Genomic DNA, 27,500 nt, shown 5'->3' on the forward strand with positions numbered 1-27,500 from the left:
CTTGTGAATATTTATCCTCATCTACCTTCTTGTTGCTTAACCCTAATATCTGTTTACAGTACATTTACCTGAGAAATGGCAATGGTGATTTTTTCCCTGGCAATAAGGAGTGCCTCAAGTTTACTTTGCTGTTCATTTCTCTTTTGCCTGGCAATGCTGAGTTGCTCAACAGAGCTTTGAGATGACTTCTTTGCCACCACTTCTTTTGCAGCTTGAACTTGATCTTGCAGCTCATCGATCTATACAACGGAAGGACAAAGAATCAATCATTACTGGGTTTCATGACTATCAAAGATTATTAACTGATTTCCAGTTTTCTCCTTGTCTCGACGGACACAGGCTAATTCAGCTCATATACCTGCTGTACCTAATATGGTCAAGGACCGCGTCAGCAAACTAGAGCAAGCTGAAAAGATTTTTGCAGCCCTGAGAAAAAATGGCAGACAAAAGTTGTTTTGGACTGGAATTGACCGAGGGAGAAATTGATGCTTTAGTCGACATGCATGGAAGAGTTGTTGCTCCTGGAGTTTTACTCTATTCGGGCTTGCTGGATATAAAATGATTATAACCAAGTCAGCGCTGTTATCTGCCACTTCATATTCAGTGTGCCCTGTTAGAATAATTATTGTTAAATATTATTTCTTCACTTACAAATGTAGTTTTGAAGACAACTGCTTCTGCTTCTACAACAGAGTTGTTCAACATGTAGCTGGTGAAACTTAAGCTGACTAGTGTCACTACAACATGATGTGAAAATACAACATTTTCTTTCGCACTGAGAATTTCAGGAGCTTGCTTTTGTAGGGCTGTTTCCTCCCAGAAGGCTTACACATACATGTAGCTACTTTGTAAATACAGGACTGGTTTAAAAATAACTTCAAATGGCAGAGACCTGATTACGTAGTTTTCTTTCTTCTTTGCTAACATCTTTAAGCAGCAGGTCAAGAAATCCCTTTGAACAAAGTCCTTTGCGCAAGAACTTTTCCAGACTAGGCAAGAATTGGGTGCGTAAGTCATCCATTCGCAACTCACAAGCATCAATAGTTTTGCATTCGTCTATGACTTTTCTGTCCAAGGCCTCAATGCTAAGGACCTGTTTCTCTCTTGCCTTGACGACCTTGTCCAAGTCATCTCGGAGTAGGGTTATCTTTGGAAGTATGTAGCAGTGAAGCATCCGTAACAAGCATTGCTCATAGTCTTCTTCAGATGGCTCAGATAACCCATTCTACAAGATCACCATAACAAAACACCAAAAACATCATACATCATTTCCTGTTTGGCTGTCATTTAAACCTTAAAAACACAGGAAAGTTCAAACCCAGTGCATATGACCATAATAACAACAATAATGAAAATGATAACAATAATCACCACATCGTTAAATCTTACGTATCCAGCTGAGCACAATAATTATGTGTATGTGCTCTTCTAATAATAGGGATCTTCATTGTAAACAAAAATTAATCACTCCACATAAAGCAAATCAAAACACTTTTTTTTTTTGTGAGAAAACTGGAATACCCACAGAAAAACCTCTTGGAGAGAGTAGAGAACAAAGGAGTCTGGGAATTGAACCAGCGTCACATTAAAGAAAAGGAAAGGAGCTAATTAAAATAATATTATTTATTTATAAGTGTCTATTTAAATCTTCTAGTGCTGGAGCACTACTTAACAACACTGTACACTGAAATGAACACATTTACACAAATCAAAGCAAACGAGAAAAGGGGAAAACTGGAGTACCCAAAGAAAAACCTCTTGGTGCAGAGTGGAGAACCAACAAACTCATTCCAACCTTCAGATGACAATGAGTCTGGGAATTGAACCTGGGCCACATTGGTGATAGGCGAGTGCTCTCCCTCCACCCCACATTGGTGGAAGGTTCACTGGGAACGTTTCTCAAAAATTCCGAAACTTTTCGGAAGTATTTCGGGGTGACATCAAGTGCTTTGAGCCTTCAAAAGGAAAAATGAATGTTTCTGGTCATTAAACTCTGCAATCATTTATTGTTTTTTTTTTTTGCTGGTCTCAAAAACATGTTCAAAGATTAATATTTTTCAGAAGCAGCAGATCACAGTTTCAAGAATTTTAGAGGCTTGGGGCTTTTGAGAAACAGGCTCTGGCTCTGCATGGCCTTCAAGGGGCTTAGTAGTCAGGGATTATTAAGCAATTTAGGGTACATGTATGTTCAAAGTGGTTAGTTTTATGTCAAAGGTAACAGCTAGTTACAAGGCCTTCAAGAAAAGAATGGCTATCAAAAAATTACGGTAAAGTTAAGAATCCGATCCCACCAATGCGTCGGCCAACACGTCGGCCAACGCGTCGGTCGACACACCACCAACACACTACCGACGCATTGGCTGACACACTACCGACGCATTGGTCGACATGCTGGTCGACACACACTACCGACACATTGGTCGAAACACTTACTCTTTAGAATTTTGTTAGTTTTTTCAGTTGGAAGCAAGAACAACTTCATAAGGAACGACGAAAACATGATAGGCAAATAGCCGCCATTTTTAAAATGAAACACTAGTACCTAGGTCTTCTCGATGTTTTGGAAAGGGTCGGTTACCAAAGTGGGGAGTTAATTTGCAAGTCGACCAACATGCTTATTTTTCGTTCATTATAAAGGATTGGGAAGTTTGAACTCTTTATTGATCATTGACTTTTTAATGTGTGGTGGCAGTTCCAGGTTGCAGAAGGCAGTTGGGCAATCTGTTGCCGTTTGTGAAACGCCGTCACATCGCAAAGAGTCTGTTGCCGATGGCGTTGGACGATGCCTTCTACTCCTAGAGGGCTTTGTCAATTAAAAAAAACCGGCTCCTTTAGGAGCCACCAAGTTTGCAAAAGTCTATGTCCAATTCAATTGCATTACATTGTTCCCTTGTGCGCACATATGTTCTTGATTGATTGCCGCATAATAAAGCTTCCTTGCCGCATAATGATACTTCAAAGTCCCGCGTGTCCAAATTTTTTTCGCACCCTCTTAGCAGCCCTGTAATAATATATATAAATAGCTGATAAAGATGAAGTCTCTGGCAATGCATTTGCCAGAGTGAAAACTGGGTTCTAATAACACTTGTCGTAATGGGAACTGGGTTCTAATATCACGAAATACAAGATGGCGGTCAAAAGTAAATTTCTTATTTTCATATCGTAGTGAAAGTTTTCCGTCGAAGACATTTCTGTTCATTTTGAAAAAGGTACGTTTAGGTTTTCAACAGTTCAATAACGCCCAAATGAGTCACCGACACGCCACCGACGCATCTAAAACACGTTATAAGATTAAACAGCAGTTGACCGACAGTCGACCAACGCGTTGGCCAACGTGTTGGCCGATGCGTTGGTGGGATCGGATTCTTAACTTTTACCAAAATTACACTGTCCTTTGTTGATTTGAACTAACTAATAGTAGATTATTGCATAACTGCACACATTACTGGCCGAGCCACCCACCCATTCATTCTAAAAACAGTTGTCATGGCTTTTGCCTTTAATTTGTGATAATTAACTGCCCCCCTTGGAGGGTGGTTGAGATTTTGTAAAGCAAAGAATTTTGTGTGTGATCGTCTTCAGTCACAAAGTTTTAAGAGTTTCTTGTGCGCATGTACAGTCAACTCTCCGCTACAGGTAACAGACACTCTTGTAAGCGGACAGCTCAACTTACAGACACTTTTTTCAATTCCCCATTTTACCTTCCAGTCAAACTCTATATTTTACACATTACTGCAAGCCTGGACACTCGTACGTAAACGAACATGGACAGTTTTCAAAAAAGAATTGGATTTTTCTTTTGTTTGTACGCTCTCCCTTAACCCGACAGCCCACATATAATAATTGACCCTTGGCAATGAAATTTGTCTTTAATTTGCAATACAAACAAAACTCTGACCTTTGAAAAAACAACAGAACAGTGGGTTTGGTTTTGTCAAATTTCCATTTGTCCGCAGGAAAGCAAGCTGTCTGTTTGTTTGACATGAACAAGAGTCCAACATAATTATGTATTTGTACATGCAGTGTGACGTTAGTATGGGTAATCAAATGGCGACGAGTAAAATAATTGCATACTGTAATTTTATGTGTATTTTGTCCACAGTCAAATAATTTCCCGAGCCTTTGGGCAAGGGAAATGATTTGATTTTGGACAAAACACAAGTGAAATTATTCCCTAATTTCACAAGTATAACATTTGATTAGCTACCCAAGCCAAAGTCTACTACATATGGCTTGAACTCAGTCTGTTATACACATTGGTTCGAAACTCTGGAATTCACTTCCGAACATGTTTAGAAACATAACAAATTTTAAGTCTTTTAAGAGATCCATTAGACAAGTTGACCTAGTACAATTTTTATAATTTTGACGCTTCTTTATTGAATTTAGTATTTAGTTAGATATAAGATATATTTATTAGATTTTACTGTTATAATCTTAATTACAATATATTCCACTTTTAGTTTTTAAATTAAATTTTATTTTGTTTGTGGAATACCTGTAAATTAGCTGGCGTCCTTTCACAGACCCCGACCGGTTACGTCTGTGAAAGCACGCCCTTGTTGTAGCTAAGTGTATTTTCACAATAAACTTTTATTGTATTGTATTGTATTCGTATTTGTGTGTATTAATAAAAGGTGACAAATTACATTCATAAGATGCCATTTTGGCACTGCAGGAAAAGTTGCCATGGCAACATTGTAAAATATTTTTCACGTGTGAAATTATAAAGTAACGGTGAAATTTCCCCCAACATTAAGAAGTAATTTTTCACCCACATTATTATGGGAATAATTCGGACAGCTCTACTAACAGCCGCTTTTTCCAATTCCTGATGGTGTCCAATTACGAGAGAGTTGACTGTACATGTACCGGTATTTGTCTTTCTTATCATTATAACAGAATGATATTCAATGATGCTTTTGATGCTGACGAGCCGACATTGATGCTGACAAGCAGCTTGTATGCCACATAATGTGACATTATAGGTCAAAGGATCAAATCGCTGAAAACTGTGACTAAACTATTACATTTGTAAATAAATGGGTTTCTGCATTGTACTTCATCCAATCACATGCTACACCACATGTGAAAAACCACTAAAACCCACAGTTAAGAAAAACCCCAGTATCAATTAGAAAACATACAACGTAAATCTTCAAGTTATCCATCAGAAACAGAGGAAAGGTCACTCATCCATAACCAACACGAGAAAAATATGCTTATTATAAACACGGACTTGAAATTTGCCAAAACAAAACTGAAGGAAAAGATACACATCAACAGCAACTGACAGACATTAGGGTGACAAGAACTATGATCTCACCAAACTCCTAAATAGATCTGATCTATCCCACCAATACTGGTGGTCAACAGCCGTCTCCATCACACCATCAGAACCAGGTGAACTACATGGTACATGTACATTAATTGTATCATTCTGTTGTCGTGGTTAAAACTTTTTCTTGGAATTTTCTAAACTAGTTTGTTTTTCACTTTCTTTGTTTCAGATTATGATCACAATGGGGATCATTCATGTGGCGGCCATATTGGCCATAGATAATTTACATGTAAATGTAGATCTCGTACCCCGAGCCTTGAGTTGAAATGTTTGGGAAGGAATTTTGGTGGGGAAAAACAAAAGTTTTAAGTCCCTCATCGCGACTCAACATGGCCGCTGTTTGATTAAGGCCCATGTCTACAGTAAAAGATGTAAAGGAAAGAAGAAAACAAACTGAAATGAAAAAGGAAAGGAAAAATTTTAAGTGCAACCAATCCATTTCATATTCACACATGTACCTCCTCATGGCCAATACCAGCTGGAGAGATGATCTTTGTTGCCAAAAGGAAGAGTTCATCTATGTCTGCATCATAATCATAACACTCTCCTTCCATGAAAAACGTTCTCTGATTTTTATCCGAATCTGAAAATGAAAATGAAGAATAATAATGGTTCTTCATTCAATGTTAGCTGATGCAGTTACCGTACACTTCAGTATGTACAGAAGTTGCTTGTGGAAAAAGTTAACTGTCTCCAAGAATGGTGAAACTCTGGCCAGGGACATGTCTAAACCAGGGGACATGGAAAAAAAAGGAGTACCGCAAACTTCATATGCAGCACAACCATCTTTGGCACAAGGAGATTGTGTTTGATATTCCCTTTTCACCTTAATTTACCCGATTGCTATCCCCAAAGAGTTTAGGGACTTTGCAAAGTCAAATCTATTAAAAGCTACTTCAGTTATTTTGGTGATAATGGTTTCCAGGAATCATTCAACCAAAGCCTCTGTGTTTCTATTACCCCTACCCTTGGCAAATATTGGTTCAAATAGATTAATTTTAGAATAATTTAAGATAAGCAAATTAAATGCATGTACCGGTAAGTTCAGGTTTAACACTGTGACAATGTTTTAATGTCTCTATACATGTGACATCATTTTCATTGAATTGACTATGTAGTCACTCTAACATTTTTTAGCCATTTGAAAATGATTGTCATTCTTAGGAGATTTTACCTACCATCTGAATGGCTTCCCATAGACCAACTGACTATTCGTCTGCCACAGTCCACAGAGACAGATTCCAATACTAGAACCTTGAACCAAATAGCCGGCTCTAGTGAATGGGACACAACTTCAAAGGACTTGCGCATTAAGCCGTTACCAATGCAAGGGCAGAAACCATCTTCTAAATGAACATCCCTAACCCAACGTCTTTGATGCCCATCCTTTAGATAGATATGCATTCTGTGGATGAGTTTATTGAGCCTATGGAGAATAACAATAAAGCTTATGCAATCAGCTCATACGATACATGGGCTAGGATGAGGGTTTTAAATAGGTAGCATTCATGTTTGTACATGTACATATTTTTCAAAGGCAACAAGTTGGCTTACAGTTCAGGAGGCGTCCTGGAGTTTTATATTGAAGGGGCAGGGTTGGTTGGCAGTGCCAAGATAAACACTCAGGGGATCTCAGGTTTGAAGAGAATGTCCCACATCTGCAGTACAATGTAGCTACTTCAAATGATTATATGACTCTCCATTTGTATTAAAGACAAGGATAAAAATAATAGCCCCACTCTAACTGGGACTATAATAATTGATGAATATGCACTGTCACACTGCTTTCAATGACTAGAGGGTGTACATGAATTCCCAAAGTTGTGGTTTGCATGGGAAGCCATAATGAATTTTTTCCAAATGTTAAGTGATGTACATTGTTGTGTACTTCTCACCTATTATTAGACGATTCATCTTTTGCCTTTTTTGTTCATATCAAACTTACATAATTATGTACGTTGACCATACACTGACCAGTTGAGTGAAATAAAGTTCAGACGATGGTTCACAACAGTTCATAACTGTGCTGACCATTGATTTCAAATATTGAGATGCATTATCATTAGGTGTTATGGTTGTTTTGTCATGTGTGATGACAATGTTAGAGGGTCCTTGAAAATTAATAAACAGATGTGAAGGTGGTAGGGTCTATCAGCATGACCAGCCAAACGGAAGTCCACTCCAGCTAAATTGCAAAGTGTCTTCAGCTAAATTTCTCATCCATCTACAGGAAGAATAGACCTATTACAGTTGCGTTACCTGCGCAGTAAAAGTTGCATACAAACAATAAGCGCGAACGGTCTTAAGGCAAGAAATGCCCATTTACGTCTTTTTGGTCCGGACCAGGGACCACATACTGTAGAGAAACCAAAAACATACATCTTCTAAAAAAGTAAAAGGATGACCACTGCCTTCCAAAATCCTTTTCCTCTGGGTAGATAGGTAGGTAGGTTCAAAAAGTCCCAAAACGATTCAGAGCAGAAATGCACTTCTGCATTCGTCTGCACTGCATTATCGCATAAATTAAAACCGGTCACCCCAAAACGCAACTGCAGACTGTGCAGACCGTGCAGACCAGGGGTAAAATATGGTGTTACCCTCACTATTATTGAGAGCTAACCGTAAACAGGCAAACCTGAATGATATTTAGTAGGGAGTTTAGTCACGTGTTCGGCCCCCTTGAAGTGCAGTTAAATTTCGACCCGTGTCAAAAATTTCGTATTTTTTCGCCTTTTGAAATAAGTCTTTCGAGAAACAAACCTCGCAGATCTTTAGAAGATACAATGAATAGTAAAATATGTAAAAATCACCATGATATGTAGCGTATTTCAGCATTAACAAAGCAATGAAAGTCTCCTGGCCGGCCTTTTGTCGCAGCCGCGAAGCATGACCTCCATTGTGGACAAAACTTGAATGGACCGGGGTGAACACCAGTCAAATTCCGCAGCGCTTATTGGCTGAAAAACAATGAGAATCAAACGGAACAGTAGAGCTAAAAGACCAGGGGAGATCTGGACGGTAGTTTCTTTGCCCGAACGCGTGTATTTCGGAAGATATCACTGTTTTTGCAAATTAGAAGCGGTTTTCGAAACGTTTTTTGATTATTGTCCGGTTTAAACTATATCTAGAGTATTCTATAGGTTATAAAGATTACTTTGAGCGTAAAAACAGTAGGATCTATCATGATTTCATGCGCCGGAAAGCGAATTATAAAATGTGAGTAGAACGCTCACTGAAGATCAAGATGTGTTGCACAGCGAGGATCAAGTTCACAGCGATACTGAGGGACCATCAACCTCAACAGGCCTATTGAATGCGGACAAAAAGGAAGGTAAGCAAGCACCTCTTTGCTTTAATATGAAACATTTCATGTATGCGATATTTTTTATCGTGCATCAACATTCAATTTCATTTCAATTCAATGCATATTTGTGAAACAAACTTACAAACTACAAAGGATAATGCGTGCCAATAATATTTCCATTTTCATCACCTGATCACTTGAATTTTCAAGGAATGCTCACTCAGTAACTGCCTATCTCAGTATCTGTTTTGCTTTGGCTATATTAGGCCCTGAATTTGAAAGAATATTTAATTTTTGTTTTGTCAGAATTGTTGAACAAAGGCATCTTTGTGGGACCTTTTTGTGAGAAACATGGTTTGGATATGGCAGCATTGCAGAGCGGGGACCTGAAACCGTTAAAAAGGGAACATTTAACTGTTGGTCTTGTTCTAGAACTCTGGAAAAAAAAAGACTCTGTCAAACAAATGCAACGGTGGATTAGTGCGTTGACTCCAGTGGAGCTACAAAAATATCAGAGTGGTCAGACATCTCAAAATCTAAACAAGGCATGTAATGATTTACTGAAGAAATCCCAAAAACTGGGTAAAAATAAAAAGAAAGAAGAGCTTGAATTACTGAAGCAAAGTTTATTTTATTTGCCTGGTTCAAATACACCGATGGCAAGAGAGCAATTAACACCCAAGTCAAAAGCAATTGCTGAGCTCAGGGATGAAAACAGGGGCTTAAAAAGATCAGTCAGCAAAATACTTAGCTTCAATGAAAGATTAATGGATGAGCAAGATGCTTTAACTACTGACCAAGCAGCATTGTATATCATCAGATATGACATTGATGAAGATGAAGATGAATGGACAATGCCATTACTCAAAGACTTAAAAAAGGGGGATTTGATTGTTCTTTAATATTGTTTTCATTAGCAAATTAAGGTTGCACAGGACTTTTTGTATCAAAAAATAGGTTTTAACTTGATCTTTCATTTATTATTCAGTGTAAATATCATATTTAGTGTTACATTTCTAGTTGTTACAGGTTCAGAATCTGGTTGTTACCATAGAAACAAGCACCTGGAAATGTTTTTAACTGTTTTCTGGTAGTGTTATCTACCTTCCATAACAATTATGAATTCACTGCTTATTTATCTTAATGAGCTGGCTAAAGTAATTGTTTTACAGTGTGTTACATAACATTTCAAGTAATTTAGGTGGTTGCCATGGAAACGAGTCCCCTTAACTTCAATGATTCTTTGTTGGTCGCAAGAAAATCTTGAAAATGCCAATTTCTTTGTTTACAGATGAAATTTTCATAATTTTGATCAATATTTTGTTAATTATTGTCATTTATTTGCCTAATGACGTCATCAGGGTCGCCATGGCAACTTGATTGACACTTCAAATGATAGGCCTGTCAAAGTTCTATATCATGGCCAAGTTTCAAGTTGATACCTTGCTTAGTTATGAAGTTATGGCTGAAAATGTTATTGGAAAGGTCATTTCTGGTGCCACTCAATATTCATATAAGCCATACTTCCTCTTATATTATAATTTCCACATTTTTGTTGATTAAAAAAATATTTAAAAATTCATAACTTTGCTTCTATGTGGCCGATTTCCTTCATTTAAAAAGCAAAATGTTCAGAAAAAATGGGAGAATTTTTTGGCAGTAATTTCAAGCCTGAAAGCCATGAGTAAAAATTGACCCTGAACTCCCTATATTTAGGCCTAATTAGGCTAATCGAATGTTATTTAGGCCTAATTCAGGCTAACCGAATTTTCATTTTACAGACGGTCTGCACAGTCTGCAGTCTGCGTTTTTCAGTGTCCCAATTAAAACCCAATGACATACATGTAGCGTGGCGTGATTTAATTCTTCTCTTCCGGTCAAAACAAATTTGACCTGAGGAAAAAGGAATTTCAACAACCGAAGATCATGATAACAGATTCTCACCAAAAACGTTTGAGTGCCATGGAGTCCAATATTGGCCTTTTTATATTCCTTAATAAGATAAATCCGCATGGGAATATTAAAGAGTACGTAACACAAGTACTAAAATGTGACAAGTTACTGTACTTGGCTAGGGATCGTGGTAATTGAGAAAGATCGAACAGTTAATGCTGGAAGGTACAACCACTCAGTAATCCCTCGACAAAACACGGAGCTTACCTTACCCAGCAAAGTTCTTTCAGAAGGCGCTAACGGTCACGGACACTCCCTCTAGTGAGTTGTTGACATCGCGAACTCAGCTGTGTTTCGCAACGTTTGGCCTCACTCATTTTCTGCATTATGATGCATTTCAGCGCCTTTGATTGTCTGTGAGCATTCCCTTCATAAAAAGAATACTAATTCTTAAGAAAGGAAAAGCTAATTTAAAGAATTTGTTGACAACTTCAAATTCTCAGCCTCAACTCGTCTTGTCACAGCGGAAGTCTTTCGTTGTTGCAATGACTCATGGGAAAAATCACTACGAGCTTGCTGCTGCGCATGTTCCATATACTTTCCCGCCAAAAAACGGTACGTTGTTAGAACTTTGTTTATATCACGAAAATCAGAATATTTTCTCGTTTTCTGAATATATTTTTAGCTGATAACCATGACAGGGACTACTGCGGTCGACTTGATACATTTACAACGATTACAGACCTAATTTGTTGTGTTAAGTCGCCAAAAACGGCCATTTGTCACGTCAACCAAATCCAATATGGCGGATGGCTAACATTGTGTCAATTGCATATCCTGTACTGTGTCAGCCGGCGTTGAAAGATGGAAAGTAACCAAGAGAAAATGCTCCGGTTTGTCACCACTGACAAACTTAAGGAAAAATATCTTTTGCGGGCATCGGAAGCTTGCAAGGAATACGAACTCGAAATTGAATGGATTTCCGCAAACGACTTGAAAAATCAAGATATGAAAGACCAAAGATCCGTGTTTGTGCTGGAACGTTTTGAAGGAGAGGCCTTTGAATTCTTGAAAGAAAATGGTTGCCAAATCGTTGGACCACAGTGTGTCTTATCGTGTTTGCAAACGCAGACCTCTTTGCCTATAAATTTGGAGCATCCGGTGTATTCCGTTGCTATGAGAGGGATGGCTATAACTTGTACAAGTGTTCCGAGACAGGAAAGAGACCGATTGTCTGAGTTGATCCAGTTTATGGGAGGAACTGTTTTGAAGGATCTCACGAGCTCAGTGACTCATCTCGTGGCTGGTGAAGTTGGTTCAAAGAAATATCGAGTTGCGTGTAGTCTTGATCAGCCGATGCCTATTCTTTTACCAGAATGGGTCTACACTTGTTGGGATATGTGTCACGATAGGCATATATGTGCAACAGATGATGAGTTCATGGAGTTTAAATGCCCAATATTTAAAGGTATAACTCTTTGTGTGACAGGCATTGATGCAGAGAAGAGAAAGGAAATAAAACATCTTGTCACCTTCCATGGTGGAACATATTCAGGTGAATTAAATATGAACACTTGTACACATCTTTTGGTAGAAACTCCCCGCGGGGAGAAGTATGAATATGCAAGGAAGTGGAATCTCCATTGTGTTTCTACACAGTGGTTTTTTGACTCAGTTGAAGATGGTTTCTGCCTTGATGAGTCGCCTTATTATATATTACCAGATGAAGACAACTGCTCTACAGCGGGAAGGAGACTTTCAGGCAAGCTTGTCAAAGGCATCACTGCTTCTTCCAAAAGTAGTGCAGCAAAGAAGAGTTCTAACAAAGCTGCAGAAGCTGCTTTGAAGAGTGCACAGAGACATGGTAATGAAGATCTTATGCTAACCTCTGGCAACAAAAAGTCACTTTCAAATCAGTCTAAGAGATTTAGCAATGTTTCCAGGCTAGCAGAAACTCACCTAGGTGATGCTGAAAGCTCAGACTTTGATGTGCAAATGCAACCTGGAAATCTGTTCCTTGATGGGTGCAAGATTTACCTGAGTGGATTCAGTGGTGAGAAACTTGAAAAATTACGAAAGATAATAAATTGTGGCGGAGGTACAAGGTTTAACCAGATAAATGAGATTGTTTCTCATGTCATAATTGGAAACAAAGTTGATGCTGAACTTGAATCTTTATGCAGCTGTGACTTTCAAGGTTTTGTTGTTGATGTTCAGTGGATTTTAAATTCTGCAAGAGAAGGGCAAAAGTTGCCTGAAGAAGGTAATGTTGGTTTTACTGATTTTTTTTTGTTTTTTTTTGTTTTTTTTGCATTGAGGGGTGCCATGCAAGAGAAACTGTGGGCAAATAAAAAGGGAATACAGTGCAAATCAGAAGTAAAAAAACTGTCTAAAAATGTTTACTTTTAACATGCATGCTTGTGTTTGCGCATGTGATGCATTCGCAGGGATGCTGCTAATCGCCAGCTGCCGGTGAAAATCGCCGCTTGAGAAAGGGGTGATACATGTAGCTGTCTGAATTTTGGTCGTCAAATCAAGCAACTGAGAAGATCACAAATTATTCTCTACAAAGTTCAAAAGTCATTTGATCTTTGTGTTAACAAAAAAAATTGAATATCTGTTAGTATACGGAATGATCACTAAAATTTATTGATACTGGAAATGAAATAAAAGGGTTATTTTAAGCATTGTAATGGGGGATTCTTCTCTTTCCCCATATTCCCCATCTTGAAGAATTGCGGGTGTTGTGAGAAACTGGGAACATTCTTGTTACCACGTCCCTTTGATGCTCAGAGCACAAACTTACTGCCTCATTAGAACCTTCAGCTACATCCCTGCTTTCCTCGTTCAGTTTTTTTAGTGATCTGGAAACAGATACTGGCTGTAAATGCAGGTGATAAAATGAGAGTTAATTCCTCCACCCCCCAACAAAAAGAAAATCCTCTGTTTTAATTTGAAAACTGGTAACTCGTTTATTTTCTTTCATTTCTTGAGCAAATTCAAGTAATTAATTTTAAAAACATATCCATAAATTTTTACCTTAGCCCTGTGCTTTTGGAAAGATAGAAACTCTCGGAAAAACAGTGTTTTATTTTCCTGACATCAGCTACAGTTATCACATACTCACATGTACATGTAAAAAACTCAAAAATGACATAGTAATTAACTAATTTTCACAAAAATACTTGCAACTCCAACCTACAGCACTTGATGAAGTTAAGAAAATTGTGATGTGCAGAGTTTTTAGTTCCTCTCCATGTGACATTTCAAGCAAGGGCTTTCATAAGACAGAGTTTTATTAATGTAAGAAAAGGCACTACTGTAGTTTCAGCTGATCTCACACTGTAGTTTCTGGTGGCCTCACAGTACAGTTGATAATTTTTGCGAATTAAAAGATCCAATGTAACCTCCAACTCTTTATCTATTGACAAGATTTGCTTTAACCCATTGACTCCTTGGGGTTGGACCCCATTGATGAGTAAAATCGTCTGGCGTTAGACAGAGTAAAATACTAAGTATGGCCAGTTTAGGCTGGTTTAGGGGTGAATGGGTTAAGGCTTTAAAATGGTTTATCCATTTTAGCTATGAAAATCGTTTTTACTTGAGCTCTGCAGCGCACACCGAGCACAAAAATATGGTAACCCATCAATGCAAGAAATTTTGGTTTTATGGCTATGACATCATCGACCATCCGTATGTCCACCCCTCCATGTATGCCAATGTGACCAGTATCATGCTAGTTTACAACAGACATGTTTGATATTCGACATCCATGTTATGATCAATTGACAGCTGTCAAAACAAGGTATCCACTGACCAGTATCACATGACCATATCGCAAGCTCAAGTTTAGAGCTCATGGATGTTAGCTGTTTTTTTTTATGTTGACTCCTGGCAAGGTACTGGTTTTCGATTGAATTTCAGGCTCAACCCAGTTTAACTCACCTAAACTCCACCTAAACATAAACAAGGCTTCATTTTTCGCACGCTTTCTATGGCTTGACATGGCTACATGGCCATACTACATCAACTAATTAAAAGCTCTGATATACATGTAACAGTCAACGCTTTTTCGTGTTCAGGTGGAAAACAGTTTGAAAAATATTTTCTTTCTGCATTTTTCACTGGTTTCAATCCCGTTTGACATACATGTAATATCACGATAGCTGTGGTCCACACTGGTGGCTACACAGTTATTCAAGTCAAGCATCAGAGGGATATAAAGTTAAAGCTGAGTGTTTATTTTTAAATTGTTTAGAGCTACTTTTTTTCTGTATTGCAATTTTTGGCATATCTTTAGAAGCTGTGATACGGTTGCATGATGCCTGGAGGACATATGACTATAACAGAAACGAAAGAAGAGAGGAAGAGAACGAGAACGACAAAACAGAATACCAATTACATGTATAGCTCAAACGGTGGAAGAAGTTACTCCACAAATTCTTTTCTTGGGCACTAAACCATTTGTTATTTTTACAGATGCGCTATGTCAAGTGGATGCGTGTTTTTAAAAAGTGGTTTAATCCATTTTTCCTTTGTTCAGAAATGAAACTTGAATCTTTATTCTCAACTGGAATTAAAGAACAATTATTTGTACTCTTTTGGATATTTTGATTTGTTTTTTTTGCTCTGAAATGCGAGAGAACAAGTGCTTTTTTAATCGTTTGCCGAACTGTTTTTCAGTGTGCCTCGGCAGTGACAAGAACATTTTGCCCTCATGTTATACATGTAAACACATAATCGCAACGAGTTCTATAGAATTAGGGAGAAATACAGGTATCACTAGCTAGTGTTTTCAGAAGTTTTTAAAGCCCCTACAAGTAATTTGTTGGAGCGGAACTTGTTTCAAGTTTGTCCTTTCTTGGTTGCATTGCCGTATATTTTCCGGATTGTTGTTCCAAGCCAAGCTGGCGTGTTTCAATGAAATACCTCAAAATGTGAATGATCTTGTTTTCAGAGATAAAATGGAATAAAGTACAACATTAAAACTCTTTTTTGACCTTGAAATGACAAAGTTTCCCGATGGTTTCTAATTTTCGCATGATTCCTATTTGCTGGCTATTGACAAATGACTCTGAAATGGCTTTTTTCCTTTTCCATTCAGTCACTGAGGATGTGCTTGTTTTGTTTTAAACTCATGCGATTCAAGAAAAATTCATTACCAAACTGTTGAATTCCAAAGTAAATTTCGCTTGAAAAACTGATATTGCACTCATCGCTACGTGATTCATGTTATAACGGGTTTTGGTGTGAAATTTACTGTGGAATTCACTAGTTAGGCAATGAATTTTTCGAGAGAAGAAAGTGAAGAAAATGATTTAATTAAGCAGGAACCGGAAACAGAAAAACGTGGACAATTCAAAAACCATTTATTTTCACTAACCTCACAGGCAGGAGGAAGTATAAAGTAAGAATAAATTAATAACCAGGGAGCTCCGCCTTTAGGCCTGGCTAAATCTATATATTATGTAGGACTGACATTCTTAATATTCTGTTGAACCACCTAGTTTACTTCTGATCATTTTTAATACCCAATTAATTAATAACTTTATGAAATTAATTTCTGATCATGTCCATGGTCGGTAACTGTATTTCATGCATGATTAACATACATGTACAGTACATGCAGTATTACATTTTTTTGCTTTATCTTTCACAGAGTACCTCTACTCTGATCTAATCAATCCTCAAGGTGTTTCTCCATCTTGCAAGGAAAATGAAGATCCCGCAGTGAAGCCTTTAAAGGCACCAGCAAATACACTGCCTCCCCCGCAGAACTTGTCGACTGAAAAGATAGATACCAAGATCGCAATGCAAGAGGAAGATTTCTTTGAAGATGTTGATGATGATGATGATGTATTCCAACAGTACATGCCACTTTATAATAATGTAGAGAACAACACCACGTCAGCACGGATCCCTCAAGTGACAGAAAATGGAGGTCAGGTCAAAGGTATGTGCAAACATTTGTGACAGGCCTCACAGTAAAATCTGATTTTGAAAATGAGGCTAATATTACAGCTGTATGAGGATTTTCATGTCAAATTACTCATGTGAAGGAAAGATTGATTGAAAGAGATAACAGGTCCCTGTGAGCTGAGTAGCAAATAATATCTCTGAAATTTTGCAAGTGCCTAGAATTGAAGTTAAGAACATTGCTCTTTTGAGCAAAATTGAAAGCAGAAGAAACAATAATTAACATGGGCGGGCCCTTATTCCCTAAGCCCTTCAATTACAAAACCAAGAGAGCAAGCATGTTTCATTTTTCTATGGCAATTTGTATAACTCAGGACTGTCAATAGATTTGAAAGTAGAAGACCATGAATCAAAGTAAACTTAGCACACTTGATTGAGGACAGAAAAACATTCTTTCTCTGATGCCATGTTGTTTCGTCAGATTATAAGCAAGACTGGGAACTAAATATTCAGTTAAATGTTCCATGCATTCCACACCGTTCGCATGAACAATCAAGCGCAAGCAGTTTTGTTTTGATTTCTCTTGTTTTAATCATTGTAAAATATGCTGTGATTTCCACTCAAAACAGGGAGTAGAATGTTTTAAAATTCTTAGAATGAGATGATAATTTAAAAAGTGTAAGCTTTTTCGTCACATGTGGCTGGTGGTAAAATGAGACAAGACAACCGACTTAAAATGGCTTACTACTGTAGTCGGTGGTTTTGGCCAGCTACCAGCCCGTATTAACAACCCTGGTATAACCGTTTGTCATCTATTGTTGTTTTGTTGAACTTGTAGATCTTGACAGGCCCACTGCTGATCCAGATGCAACTCTTGATGAAGATGAAGAACCTGAACAAAATGAGGATGGCCTACTGTCAGGTAGATGCTTCACGGTGGCTGGCTTTGCTGATGTGCATGTAGATCGCCTGAAGCAAATGATAGAGAGCAATGGAGGGAAGTATGCTGTTGACACGCAAATTGCCGACTATGCCATCTTTCCCATGGATATGGTGCCCGACAGCAGTACAAAAGCAAAGGAGTTTGTAAGCAGTACCTTTGTTGCTAATAATGTTAAGAACCTACATTGTACCATCCCTCTATATCAAGTCATATTATTTTACTAACTTATTGACCACTCCCCATAGAGGCTTTCAGGGCCAATGAAACAAAATCAATGAAACAACAGAACAGAACAACAACTTTTGAGAATCCCAACCGAGCAAACTAGTTGGCTAATTTTATACAAGTGTACAGTCATGTAGCCGAGACGATGAACCGGGGACTACATTGATCAAACATTCAACGAGTGCTCAAAACAGGTCTTGAACGGAAGATCTCCGGGTCTCAAGGAAATAGCCTTCCTTTGAAGTTTGAGAAAACTTTTCATTTAAATTTAGTATGTACGGTGAAAGTCAAAATGCTGCTGACCTTAAATTGCTACTATGATAAAACAATCAATTCTTTTTTTCTTAAAACTTTCTTTTGCTTAAAACTTGACTACATGTAGCAAAAGTTTGGGCTTTGATTTTTATCCAAAGGCTGTTTACTTTGAGTGTAAGTTTTGGATTTCACGGTCTGCCATTACTCTCGTTCCAAACTGACCAATTGTACCTCAGAAGGTTGGATCTTGGGAAAAGTAAAGTCATTTACTCACTAGATTAAAATTTCAGCGTGTAAACACCGTTTCTTATAGATGCAAAACATGAGTTTAAAAGCCTGAAAGCCCAAAACTCCTGTGCTGCATATTAATTCATCTGCATACACACATGTTGCAATCTTATAAAACCATTGAGTCTTTGATGTCATTTTCTACTTGATCCTGCTCTCTCAAGATCTCTAAGTTAGCAATGGTGGACAATTAAATAGGAAAATTCCAGAACTTTACATGTAAAATAAGCAGGTGTCTTTTTTTAAATAAAAGGTTAAAACTTGGGTCACTTAGAGTTTAAATTAAGTAGCAGAAAAACAATTAAAATTTTGTTGACATAAAGAAAGAAATAGTATTAAGTTAAATGAGGGGTAACTTGTAAAATATTTAGTTCTGGGCCCCACTGTTTAAAAAAACATTTTTTTGAATCTTTTTTTTTTTTCAAAAAAATGCATCTTGTAAATAAAAAAAAAAGCAGAGATGCTAAAGCTTGTTGATGATGAATTAGATATTAAGTAAAATGAATGAGAAAGCTATGTAAAAGTTTCTCTGCATTACACTTTGACTTGGTAAGTAACTTGTTTTAAAGGAAAATATTGAATGATGTGAAATTTTCAAGTTTGAGATCTTGGATTTTCTTTGTATTTTTATTTTCCTGGAAAACTCCTGGAATTTTAAAATCTGGTTGTGCGAACCCTAGTGTTTGAAAGGAGGGAGTTGAAGGAAATCGTAGTCTCTACCCACCAACAGTTCATAGCAGCTACTTCTGGTGACTGGTATTCTCATTGCCATTGTTTGTTATTGTTATTGTTTAGGCAACATTTTGCTGGTTAGAGCAGAGCTTACAGTGCGATCAGCTGCTAGAGCTGAATAAAAACTTCCTCTTCAAGCCATTTAGTATTCCCAATGGAGAGAAGCCTCTGCGGGGATGTGTTATATCAATCAGCAAGTTCTCAGGCATGGAGAGAGAGCACATGTATCAACTGGCTGAACTTCTTGGTTAGTGACAATCACCGTTTTGTTTATTTTTTGATAATGCACATGGCTTTTTAATGATTGTGATGATCTTTATTAGCATAAAGCCACTCATCCCTGAAGGGGCCCCCATTAACGAGTAAAATTGTCTTGTGTTAGACCGAGTTAAGTCTTCAATAGTCTCAGGATTGAAAGGGTTACGTGTGACTTAAAATATGTCAATTCACATTACAACACTGATTTAATGGTCCAATCCAAAGTGCAGAGGACTACATCCCCTATAATTTTTGCAAACAGTATTTACCGGTAACCCTTTTGTCCCTAAGGTTTCCCCAGTGACGGGTAATTTAAGACAGAGTAAAATCTCTAAGTCGTTTTAGGAGGGAAAGGGCTATTATAAACAAGACTTCAGCATTGGGTGAGACTGGGTCAACTGTTTATTGTCTGTATTGGAGAAGAGTAGAAAAGCCAACCCAGATGCAGAGAAATAATAAAACAGGTGTGTAAGTGGATCCTGGCAACCTTGATGTTGGGTCTGATGCAACCTGGAAACCCGTCCACTGTGGGAGAGGGGAAGGAACAGTGCTCTCAGTTACTTTATGTTCCAAAACTAGGATATGATTGGCCGTGGGAGTCCTCATTGTTTGGAAATGTACCATGCTGCCATTCAGGAAGTGATGGGTTACAACCCCTAATTAACAGAGATTGAGTGCTGTAACTGCAAACAGTTAGCGCTAACCATCAGCGCTGGCATCACCAATGTTCTCTTCTGCTGAGGAACAAGCTTAATATAAACCACTTCACCACAGCATTACACAAAAACATGCATTATTACTAGACACATGCTTTTACATGTAGTTAGGAAAATTAATAGCAACCATATGACATGTAATTTATTTTGTATTTTCAGGCAGTATTTATGTAGGATACAGCTGTAGCTATCAAGAACAAGCAATAGAAATCTTGTATATAGAGATCTTTAAAAAATATAACATTACTATGATTGTTGTTGCAATCTCTCTCTTGCTGAAAAATTAATGAATTGTTGCATTAACTACTAGGTGCTTCTTGTCAAGAGTATTTTGTTCGCAAAGCAAGTCAGAATTACAAGGCCAGCACTCATCTTGTGTGCCAAGATCCCAATGGCTCAAAGTACAAGGCAGCTTTGAAATGGAACATTCCTGTTGTAAGTGGAGAATGGCTTTTTGCTTGTGCAGCAAGTGGCACTTTGGCTCCCATTGATGACTACCCATTAGTTGAAGGCATCTCAGTTACAGAATGTAGGAGTGATGCTTGCCCATCAGACCATCTGGATGATGACAAGACAACCTCTTTTGGAGAAGATGCCAAGACAGACAATGTGGGGGTTGTGCAAGAGGACGTTTGCATGGAAACAAGTGATGCATCTGCGGAGCCACCTGCATCTCTGACTAAAACAGAAGGACAGAGTGTTGTTAGTGGTGACCCACTCCGTGGGGACAGTGTTAATGGTCAAACACGACCCATGAAAAGACCATCCATTTACAATCGGCCCTTTAGGCCTTCTTTTGATTTGGCAGAGGTAATGGATGAGTTGGCATCCCCTGCTTGTCCAAGTATCAGAGGAAGAAACAGTCGAGCAAGCAGGAACAGCTTTCCTTTGGATGACTTTTTTGCTGAGAATATTAAGCAAACTCTTCAAAAGCTTGGGACTGTTGCTCCACCTTCCAAAGATGGTAAAAATGGATATGACAATGGAAATGGAAAAGCCAATGGTGAATCCCCAGGGAAAGAGGTAAAAAAATGTTTTTCTTTTCTCTCCTACAGTTTGTTTGATTCAGATTTGTTTTCAACAACTTGTGACATTCCCCAGCTGTCTGTACACAAAAATGTACTTCTGCATGCATTCATCCTGCAGTTTGGCCTCTTTGGCTCATCCCTACTGAGTTCAAGCCATCATACTCTTTTGTTAGAAACTATTGCAGCTGAAGTTGTTTAATGTGATGTTTGTATTAACTTTTTCAGGAAATGGTTGCTTTTCCTAAACAAGGAATCCTTGTTGGCATTGTTTTATCAGTGAGCAAAAAGTTATCCCAGCAACAGACAGAGCTGTTCTCTTTGGCCTCATCACTTGGTGCCGATTACCGTTGGCTATATGATGAATCATGTACACATCTTATTCACCAGGTACAAAATGAGTATTAAAAGGTCTTAGACTAAGTCTTGAAATGATCATCACAGTTATGAATGCTGCTTTAGCTGCTGATCTTTTCAAGACTTGACGTTCTTTCCTCAGTTCAGAGATACATGTATGACTGTCTACATCCTCTTCAGATGTATCATGAACTGACAAAGGGACCAGCTCCTAGTTTGTAGGGCACTGCACTGGTAATGTAGAAGTAATGGATTCTAATTCTGTTCAAGCCTGGGTTTTTCATTCTTTCATGTTGCTGCCTCCAAAGTACATGTATAATATACAGTACAGGTCGAAGATATGCGGCCCAAAATGTACATGTAAAACGTGCCTGCGTGTCAAACACACACGTGTCTGCGTCTTTGACATGCGCATGAAATAAGCGCATAAGGCAAAGCTCATTAGTTCAAGGTTTCAAGGTTTCAAGGTTTTATTTGCCATGATTACATATAATGTATCCGATTTAATAAACAAAATACAAAAAAATTGTAAAAAAGGCGAGGAAGCCCATAAAGAAACTACATATAAGAGCTTATGGAGCTATGGGCTTCCTCAAATTAGACTAAGAAATTAAGTTTAAGGTAGCACTGGGACGTAATACAATATATTATTAAAAAGACGAAAGAGTGCACACACACACACATTTATCCACAAAAATACAAAAGCGTAAATACTTCGAAGAATTTGATGCTACTAACGAAAAAGAAGAAATCTTTTAAGGTTTTTGCAAAACTGAGCGGTAGATCCAGATGACTTAATTTGACTGTCAAGAGAATTGAAAAATTTAGGGCCTTGGAAGCGGATTGAAAATTTTCGTATATTAGTTCGAACTATAAATGGAATATAAAAATTGGAATTGGATGAGTTTCTAGTATGTATGAGTTAGCCCATTGTCGACCTATTGTGGTTATATCATTGTTAGTTTTAATAGCTTTTTATTGTATAAATGTATATGGCAATGGCTATTCAGCTGAACATCGTTTGGCAAACCCAGCACCGTGTTTGTTTCAGTTCACAGGTAAACATGTGGAAATAAGTAGCGAGGTATTCTTGTTTTAAAAAAAAAAAACGTAACAATTCGCTCGCGCAATATTTATGTCGGGCGCATGAAAATGTTAACACTTTCCCGTTTTCAGCACTTTCTTAGGCCTTGTGGAACCAGTGATATGAAAATTCAAAACTTCTTGTCGCGAAATCGTCAGAAGAATCGATTGTCACACTTATCAATGTCGCGCGTCTTTGTAAAAATGAGAGAGATACAATCCGCTCGCAAAAACTCGTCTTGTCAGGCGCGTCAAAATGAATTTCATTTCAAATAACAGGTTAAACAACGGAACATTTTCCCGTTTCAAGCGCTTTCCTACGCCTTAAAGAACCAGAGATATGAAAATTCAAAACTTCTTGTCGCGAAATCGTCAAAAGAATGGCTTACTGTAGTTTGCAAAACGAAATGGAATTTTTTTCATTCGTTCAGTGATTAAATTGTTGAGCGCCACCAAAAAACCCAGGCGAAAAACGCGGAAAGAAAAAACGTATCGGCTCTTTCTCTGTCGGCGGAGACATCCTTTTAGCGGTGTTAGTAGGAATTTCCTTCTGTTTTGTTTTTTGTTGTGCGGAACAATGCCATAGATAACACAGTCATGCGAGTGAATAACAAAAGGAAACATGCGCATCAAATGCGTGCAAATGCGTGTGTCCGCACGCGTTTTTCAACACGCGTTTACGCAAAAATTGTGCGTGCGTTTTGCGTGTGCGTTGGCCGCTTATCTCTGACCTGTACTGTATTCCTCATAATGACAATGATTATTTCAATACATAGAGGATATTATATGGCCATACGGAGGTACGAAATTTCTCTTCGAGTGTTGAAAAATATTTCATAAGAAGAGAAATTTTGTATCTCCAAGCGGCCATATAATATTCTATTTATTATATAAACACCAATGAAATACTAAATCATTTCACCAAAGGCATCGAACGGCACAATTTTTACATGTAACCATAGCAACAGTGATCTTTTCGCGTGTGAAGATAACACGTGTGAACTTGATAACATGTTATCTTCACATGTGAAAATATCATGTTTTTGCGTAAAAGCTCACATTTCGTATTTCATTGGTGTTTATAATTTATAATAAATAACATTCTTTCCGCTGTTGAGAAATAAATTATGGCATTCATAATAATTATTCTGTAAGGTATCACTGCCATTGCTCTCATCTTTCCCAAATATCTCTAGAAGTACTGTACAAGTAATTAGATGCACGCAGATTTCAATAAGCATCACAAAATGCCCCTTTGCTCTTCTCCCAACTTCAACATCACTTGGTCTTCGAATACAGACAATTAACATCACTATTAGTTTACTCCAAACGCTGCTCCTCAAGTACATGTAAGGATAAACTGCTGCATATATCCCGACCTAAGAATAATCATGTTAACCTTTAACCTAACGGTGGCAAATGGATTTAACCCTTTTAATAAACAACAGATTAAACTCGGATCGAACCACGACACGAACTGCTCATTTAATATTCCATGTGCTCCTACCCATAGTACACTTGGCACTTATACTGAACATACGTCACATACACTATGCTAACCTTATTGTTAGAAACACATTTAGCCTAGGTAGGAAATACTAATAGACTTAAAGGGACACTTCATGTTGGATATCAAAATTGGGCGAAGAGGGGCACAGGGATGGCGCAGTGGTAAGAGCACTTGACTCCCACTAATGTGGCTTGGCTTCGATTCCCAGTCTCGGCGTCATATGTGGCTTGAGTTTGTCGGTTCTCTTCTCTGCACTGAGAGATTTTGCCCGGTACTCTGGTTTTCCCCTCTCCTCAAAAACCAGCATTTGACTTGATTTGCGTTAGTTGTTAAAATGATTCAATTTACAGTGTCCCCAATTAGTGCTCCAGCGTTATAACGACTAGACACTGAAATAAAGTTCCTTTCCCAGGGATCGCGTTAACGCAGAAATCGTGCATTTTTACACAAATAAAATCCAAAAAATGCATCATCGAAATTTTAATGCGTCCCAGGACGCAAGGCACTGACTTAAATAACTCACACAACTTGCTTTGATTTGTCAGTATATTCTGTTGTTTGTAAAACTGTTGGAGCGATCTGTGCTCATAATTAAAGTTCAAAGAAGGGGGTTTAAAACATCTAAAAAGGTTAAAACTAAATTTTCGACCGCCTTCTGCGGTCTTCTTCAGAGGAATGTACTCTGCAAGACACTGAATGCAAATATATAGCAAAAGACGTCACTGTTTGTTGCTCCTAAGAGAGGAAACCAGTGATGCATAAACCCTTGGGAAGGGTGCTCTTTCATTAACAGAGTTCTTGTCCAGGAATGAATGTAACGGCTCTAGAAAAAGCCTTTGTCGACCGGTCCTATGCATATGCATATGCGTCAATATTAATTCCAAGTTAGTTACTCTCTTTTTCTCATAATCTGAAACATACTCTTTTTCTCGCAGAGAGTCACCAAGATTTTGGGACCCCCAAAAAATGCTTGGGACTCCAATTTGGCCGAACATGTGGGTCCCAGGACCCAGATTGAAAAATCCTAGTGCCATCCCTGTTTCCTTTCCTTTTCTTGCATTAAATTGGATCAGTGCATCTTTGTCATCATCATTGTCGTCAGCACCCCCACAATCAACATCACCATCTAGGTCATCATCGGTAGAATAACTGGCAGTGATTTATTAAAATGAGATCTTTTTGCAGGGGTCGAGCAATGACAAAACCAAAGAATACACCCAGGCAAGGGATCGCGGCATTCACATTGTATCCCCCCATTGGTTGTACACTTGTAAAGAGAAGAATGAAAGAGTTGATGAGAGCCTGTTCCCACACACGTTCAACCCTAAACTTAGTATTCCTGTGGTGACAACAGGCAGAAGATTGACAAGATCATCAAAATCTGTGAGTACATGTAATCTTGTTTGTTACTAGTAATTTTTGATGAGATAATGATAATTTATTCTCAACAAGGATGGTTATAAAGAAGTCAAATTGCATACTGAACACTTGTTTAACTGCTTTTATATATTTAACCCATTCAGCCCCATTGACGCAAAGGGTTCATTAAGGGCCCGGCACCGTGCACATTGATTGGCTTTGCACATTCTTTTGCCTTGACTTTCATCTTTTCCGCTTACGTAGGGTGCATTTGATGGACTGTATTCCGGAATAGGAATACATGGAATAGAAGTTGGAAATTCTTCGTTTTTATGGAGATTCGCCTTAAAATTGTCAAACACCTAAAAATAGCTTTATTATCCTTGTTGCTTCAAAATGCCAGACATACGGTTTGTAATGGTCACTCCACTTATTCTTATTCCGAGATATGGTCAATCAAACGCACCCTAAATGATATCAAAAATACCCGTCTGACAAAAAAAATGTTGATAGCCTCCTGAGCAAAATCTTAATGAAACCCTTGTTGACTAGTAAATTGCCTGGCATTAGACAAAGTAAAATCTGTAAGTGTCACCCTCAGGGGACAAAGGGCCGACATGTTCACCCATTCAAAGGGTTAATAAAGCCAGTGCCATATCCCCAGACTGGGAGATTTCCTTGCTAAATGGAAGATCTTTATCAAGCTGTGCGGCCTCCACTAGGCCTGGCTGCAACTTGAAGTTAACAGGCTATTTGTACACCCGAACATAGTGTCATCCATTCCCAACACCCATCACATTTTATTGTCAGTAGAAGAAAAGAAGTTAAAGGGGATGAAAAAAAGACCAGCCACTACCATGTGGTACTCCAAAACATGCGCTCATTCCCAGAAACCACTTACTGTCTGTCACTCCTGCTTAGTGCCAGTCATGTTTGTTGTTAACTTTGATTTAACGCCATTTGAATTTTTTACCTTCAGGTACCTGTAGAACAAGAAACGTCCCCTCAGAAGAAGAGCAAGTCACCTACAGTGAAAACGAGCGAACCGGACAATTCAGAACAGCCAAAACAGACTAGCAATGCATCAGATGAGCAGAGTAAGCCAGTTGCTGAGGAAAAACAGAGCGCGTCAGAGGATACCGCAGAAGGCCATGATTCTGAAACTGGAGCTGCTTCAGTGGAATCTCTGGAGGCCAGGGAAGATATTATGAGACAGTTGGAGGCAATCATGGATGCAACCAAGGTACATGGATAACTTACTTGAGCTTCATTAATTGAAATGCTTCGTCACCACATCCTCTTGAGACGATCGTCCTCACCATCTGTTCTCTCTAAACAATGTTCCTCACAAAGGGCTAAAAGTTAAAAGGTACAAACTAGTCCACAATCCCAAAAATATAACGGGTGGATACTTGTTGGTTCTTACCGGTGGAAGCGTTTTGTATTTTGACAACTGTGTACTTATAGAGAACTTCGAAAAATGTTCGAAACGAAATTGATAATCGCAGTAGAGAGAGCAACGCAGGCAGTTGCAGAGGAAGCATGAAAATTGGGAACTCAAGCAACGGCGACGGCAACGAGAACGTCATCTCAAAATATAAATTAACTCTCTTTATTGTACATGTAATCACTTCCTGGCTATTTCAACTTTTTTAGTATGACAAGGGTGTGGTAATTCGTTAAAAGTGTCACTGGTCGGAACAGCACTTAATTTAGGGGAGAAAATGAAAATTTGTCTTCAAGTGCTGACGTTCTTGATAGCACCTCATAAAATTACTTTGGCTATTTCACGTTGTTATGGAGTTTAAGAGACCACCGTGAGCTCAGTGAGCGGGCAAGGTGAACCAAATCCCGCGCTGTGATTGGCTACCCGAGCGGGCAAGATGGAGCTATGCTGCCCGCCCGGGATTTCTCGCTTGGTCCCGCAAGATCAAAGATTATTTTTTTGGTGTTTTATCCCATATAATAAATCCTTTATTGACTAAGCTTGTTCGGTCAAGAAGGCTGGATATTGGCCTCGTTCTTTTTTTGCGTTCGTCTCGGTCCTTAAACACGCAAAAAAAGAACTTGGCCAATATCCAGCCTTCTTGACCAAACAAGCTTAGTCAATAACCCATATATATTACTTCTTTTTGGTGTTGTCGTTGCCGTAGCCATCGTCGTTTCTTAAACTCCCTGTTGTTTTGCAGACGATGGCAAAGAAATAGGCAAAAGTGAAAAACACACGTGCAGGGCGTGCAAAGCTATTGTTTTTGCCCACTATATATGCGAATTTGTGACGTTCTCGTTGCCGTC

The 27,500-nt window shown here is 38.4% G+C and overlaps 2 protein-coding genes across 5 annotated transcripts in view; one reads left to right on the forward strand and one right to left on the reverse strand.

Annotated features, from left to right (window-relative positions):
- The window catches only part of LOC138006639 (uncharacterized), a 21,232-nt gene extending 10,152 nt beyond the window's left edge, over nucleotides 1-11,080 (reverse strand). Inside the window, exons 1-6 of one of the 4 annotated variants that reach the window (XM_068853099.1) lie at nucleotides 10,811-11,066; nucleotides 8,152-8,298; nucleotides 6,520-6,767; nucleotides 5,800-5,924; nucleotides 893-1,225; nucleotides 69-239 (exon numbers count right to left, since the gene is read on the reverse strand). In XM_068853099.1, the coding sequence (XP_068709200.1) occupies nucleotides 69-239; nucleotides 893-1,225; nucleotides 5,800-5,924; nucleotides 6,520-6,745 (855 nt within the window). In that variant the 5' untranslated portion in view covers nucleotides 6,746-6,767; nucleotides 8,152-8,298; nucleotides 10,811-11,066. Of the gene's footprint in view, nucleotides 1-68; nucleotides 240-892; nucleotides 1,226-5,799; nucleotides 5,925-6,519; nucleotides 6,768-8,151; nucleotides 8,299-10,805 lie in introns of all 4 variants that reach the window. The other 3 variants (XM_068853098.1, XM_068853095.1, XM_068853096.1) reach the window with 3 other exon arrangements.
- Nucleotides 11,081-11,131: 51 nt separating this feature from the next.
- Nucleotides 11,132-27,500, forward strand: part of LOC138006635 (DNA topoisomerase 2-binding protein 1-A-like) — a 25,657-nt gene continuing 9,288 nt past the window's right edge. Inside the window, exons 1-8 of the mRNA XM_068853085.1 lie at nucleotides 11,132-12,801; nucleotides 16,198-16,491; nucleotides 17,293-17,540; nucleotides 18,961-19,144; nucleotides 20,182-20,894; nucleotides 21,125-21,286; nucleotides 25,032-25,229; nucleotides 26,185-26,448. Of these exons, the coding sequence (XP_068709186.1) occupies nucleotides 11,403-12,801; nucleotides 16,198-16,491; nucleotides 17,293-17,540; nucleotides 18,961-19,144; nucleotides 20,182-20,894; nucleotides 21,125-21,286; nucleotides 25,032-25,229; nucleotides 26,185-26,448 (3,462 nt within the window). The 5' untranslated portion in view covers nucleotides 11,132-11,402. The remainder of the gene's footprint in view (nucleotides 12,802-16,197; nucleotides 16,492-17,292; nucleotides 17,541-18,960; nucleotides 19,145-20,181; nucleotides 20,895-21,124; nucleotides 21,287-25,031; nucleotides 25,230-26,184; nucleotides 26,449-27,500) is intronic.

The sequence above is a fragment of the Montipora foliosa genome, chromosome 6, assembly GCF_036669935.1.
Source record: "Montipora foliosa isolate CH-2021 chromosome 6, ASM3666993v2, whole genome shotgun sequence".
NCBI lineage: Eukaryota > Metazoa > Cnidaria > Anthozoa > Scleractinia > Acroporidae > Montipora > Montipora foliosa.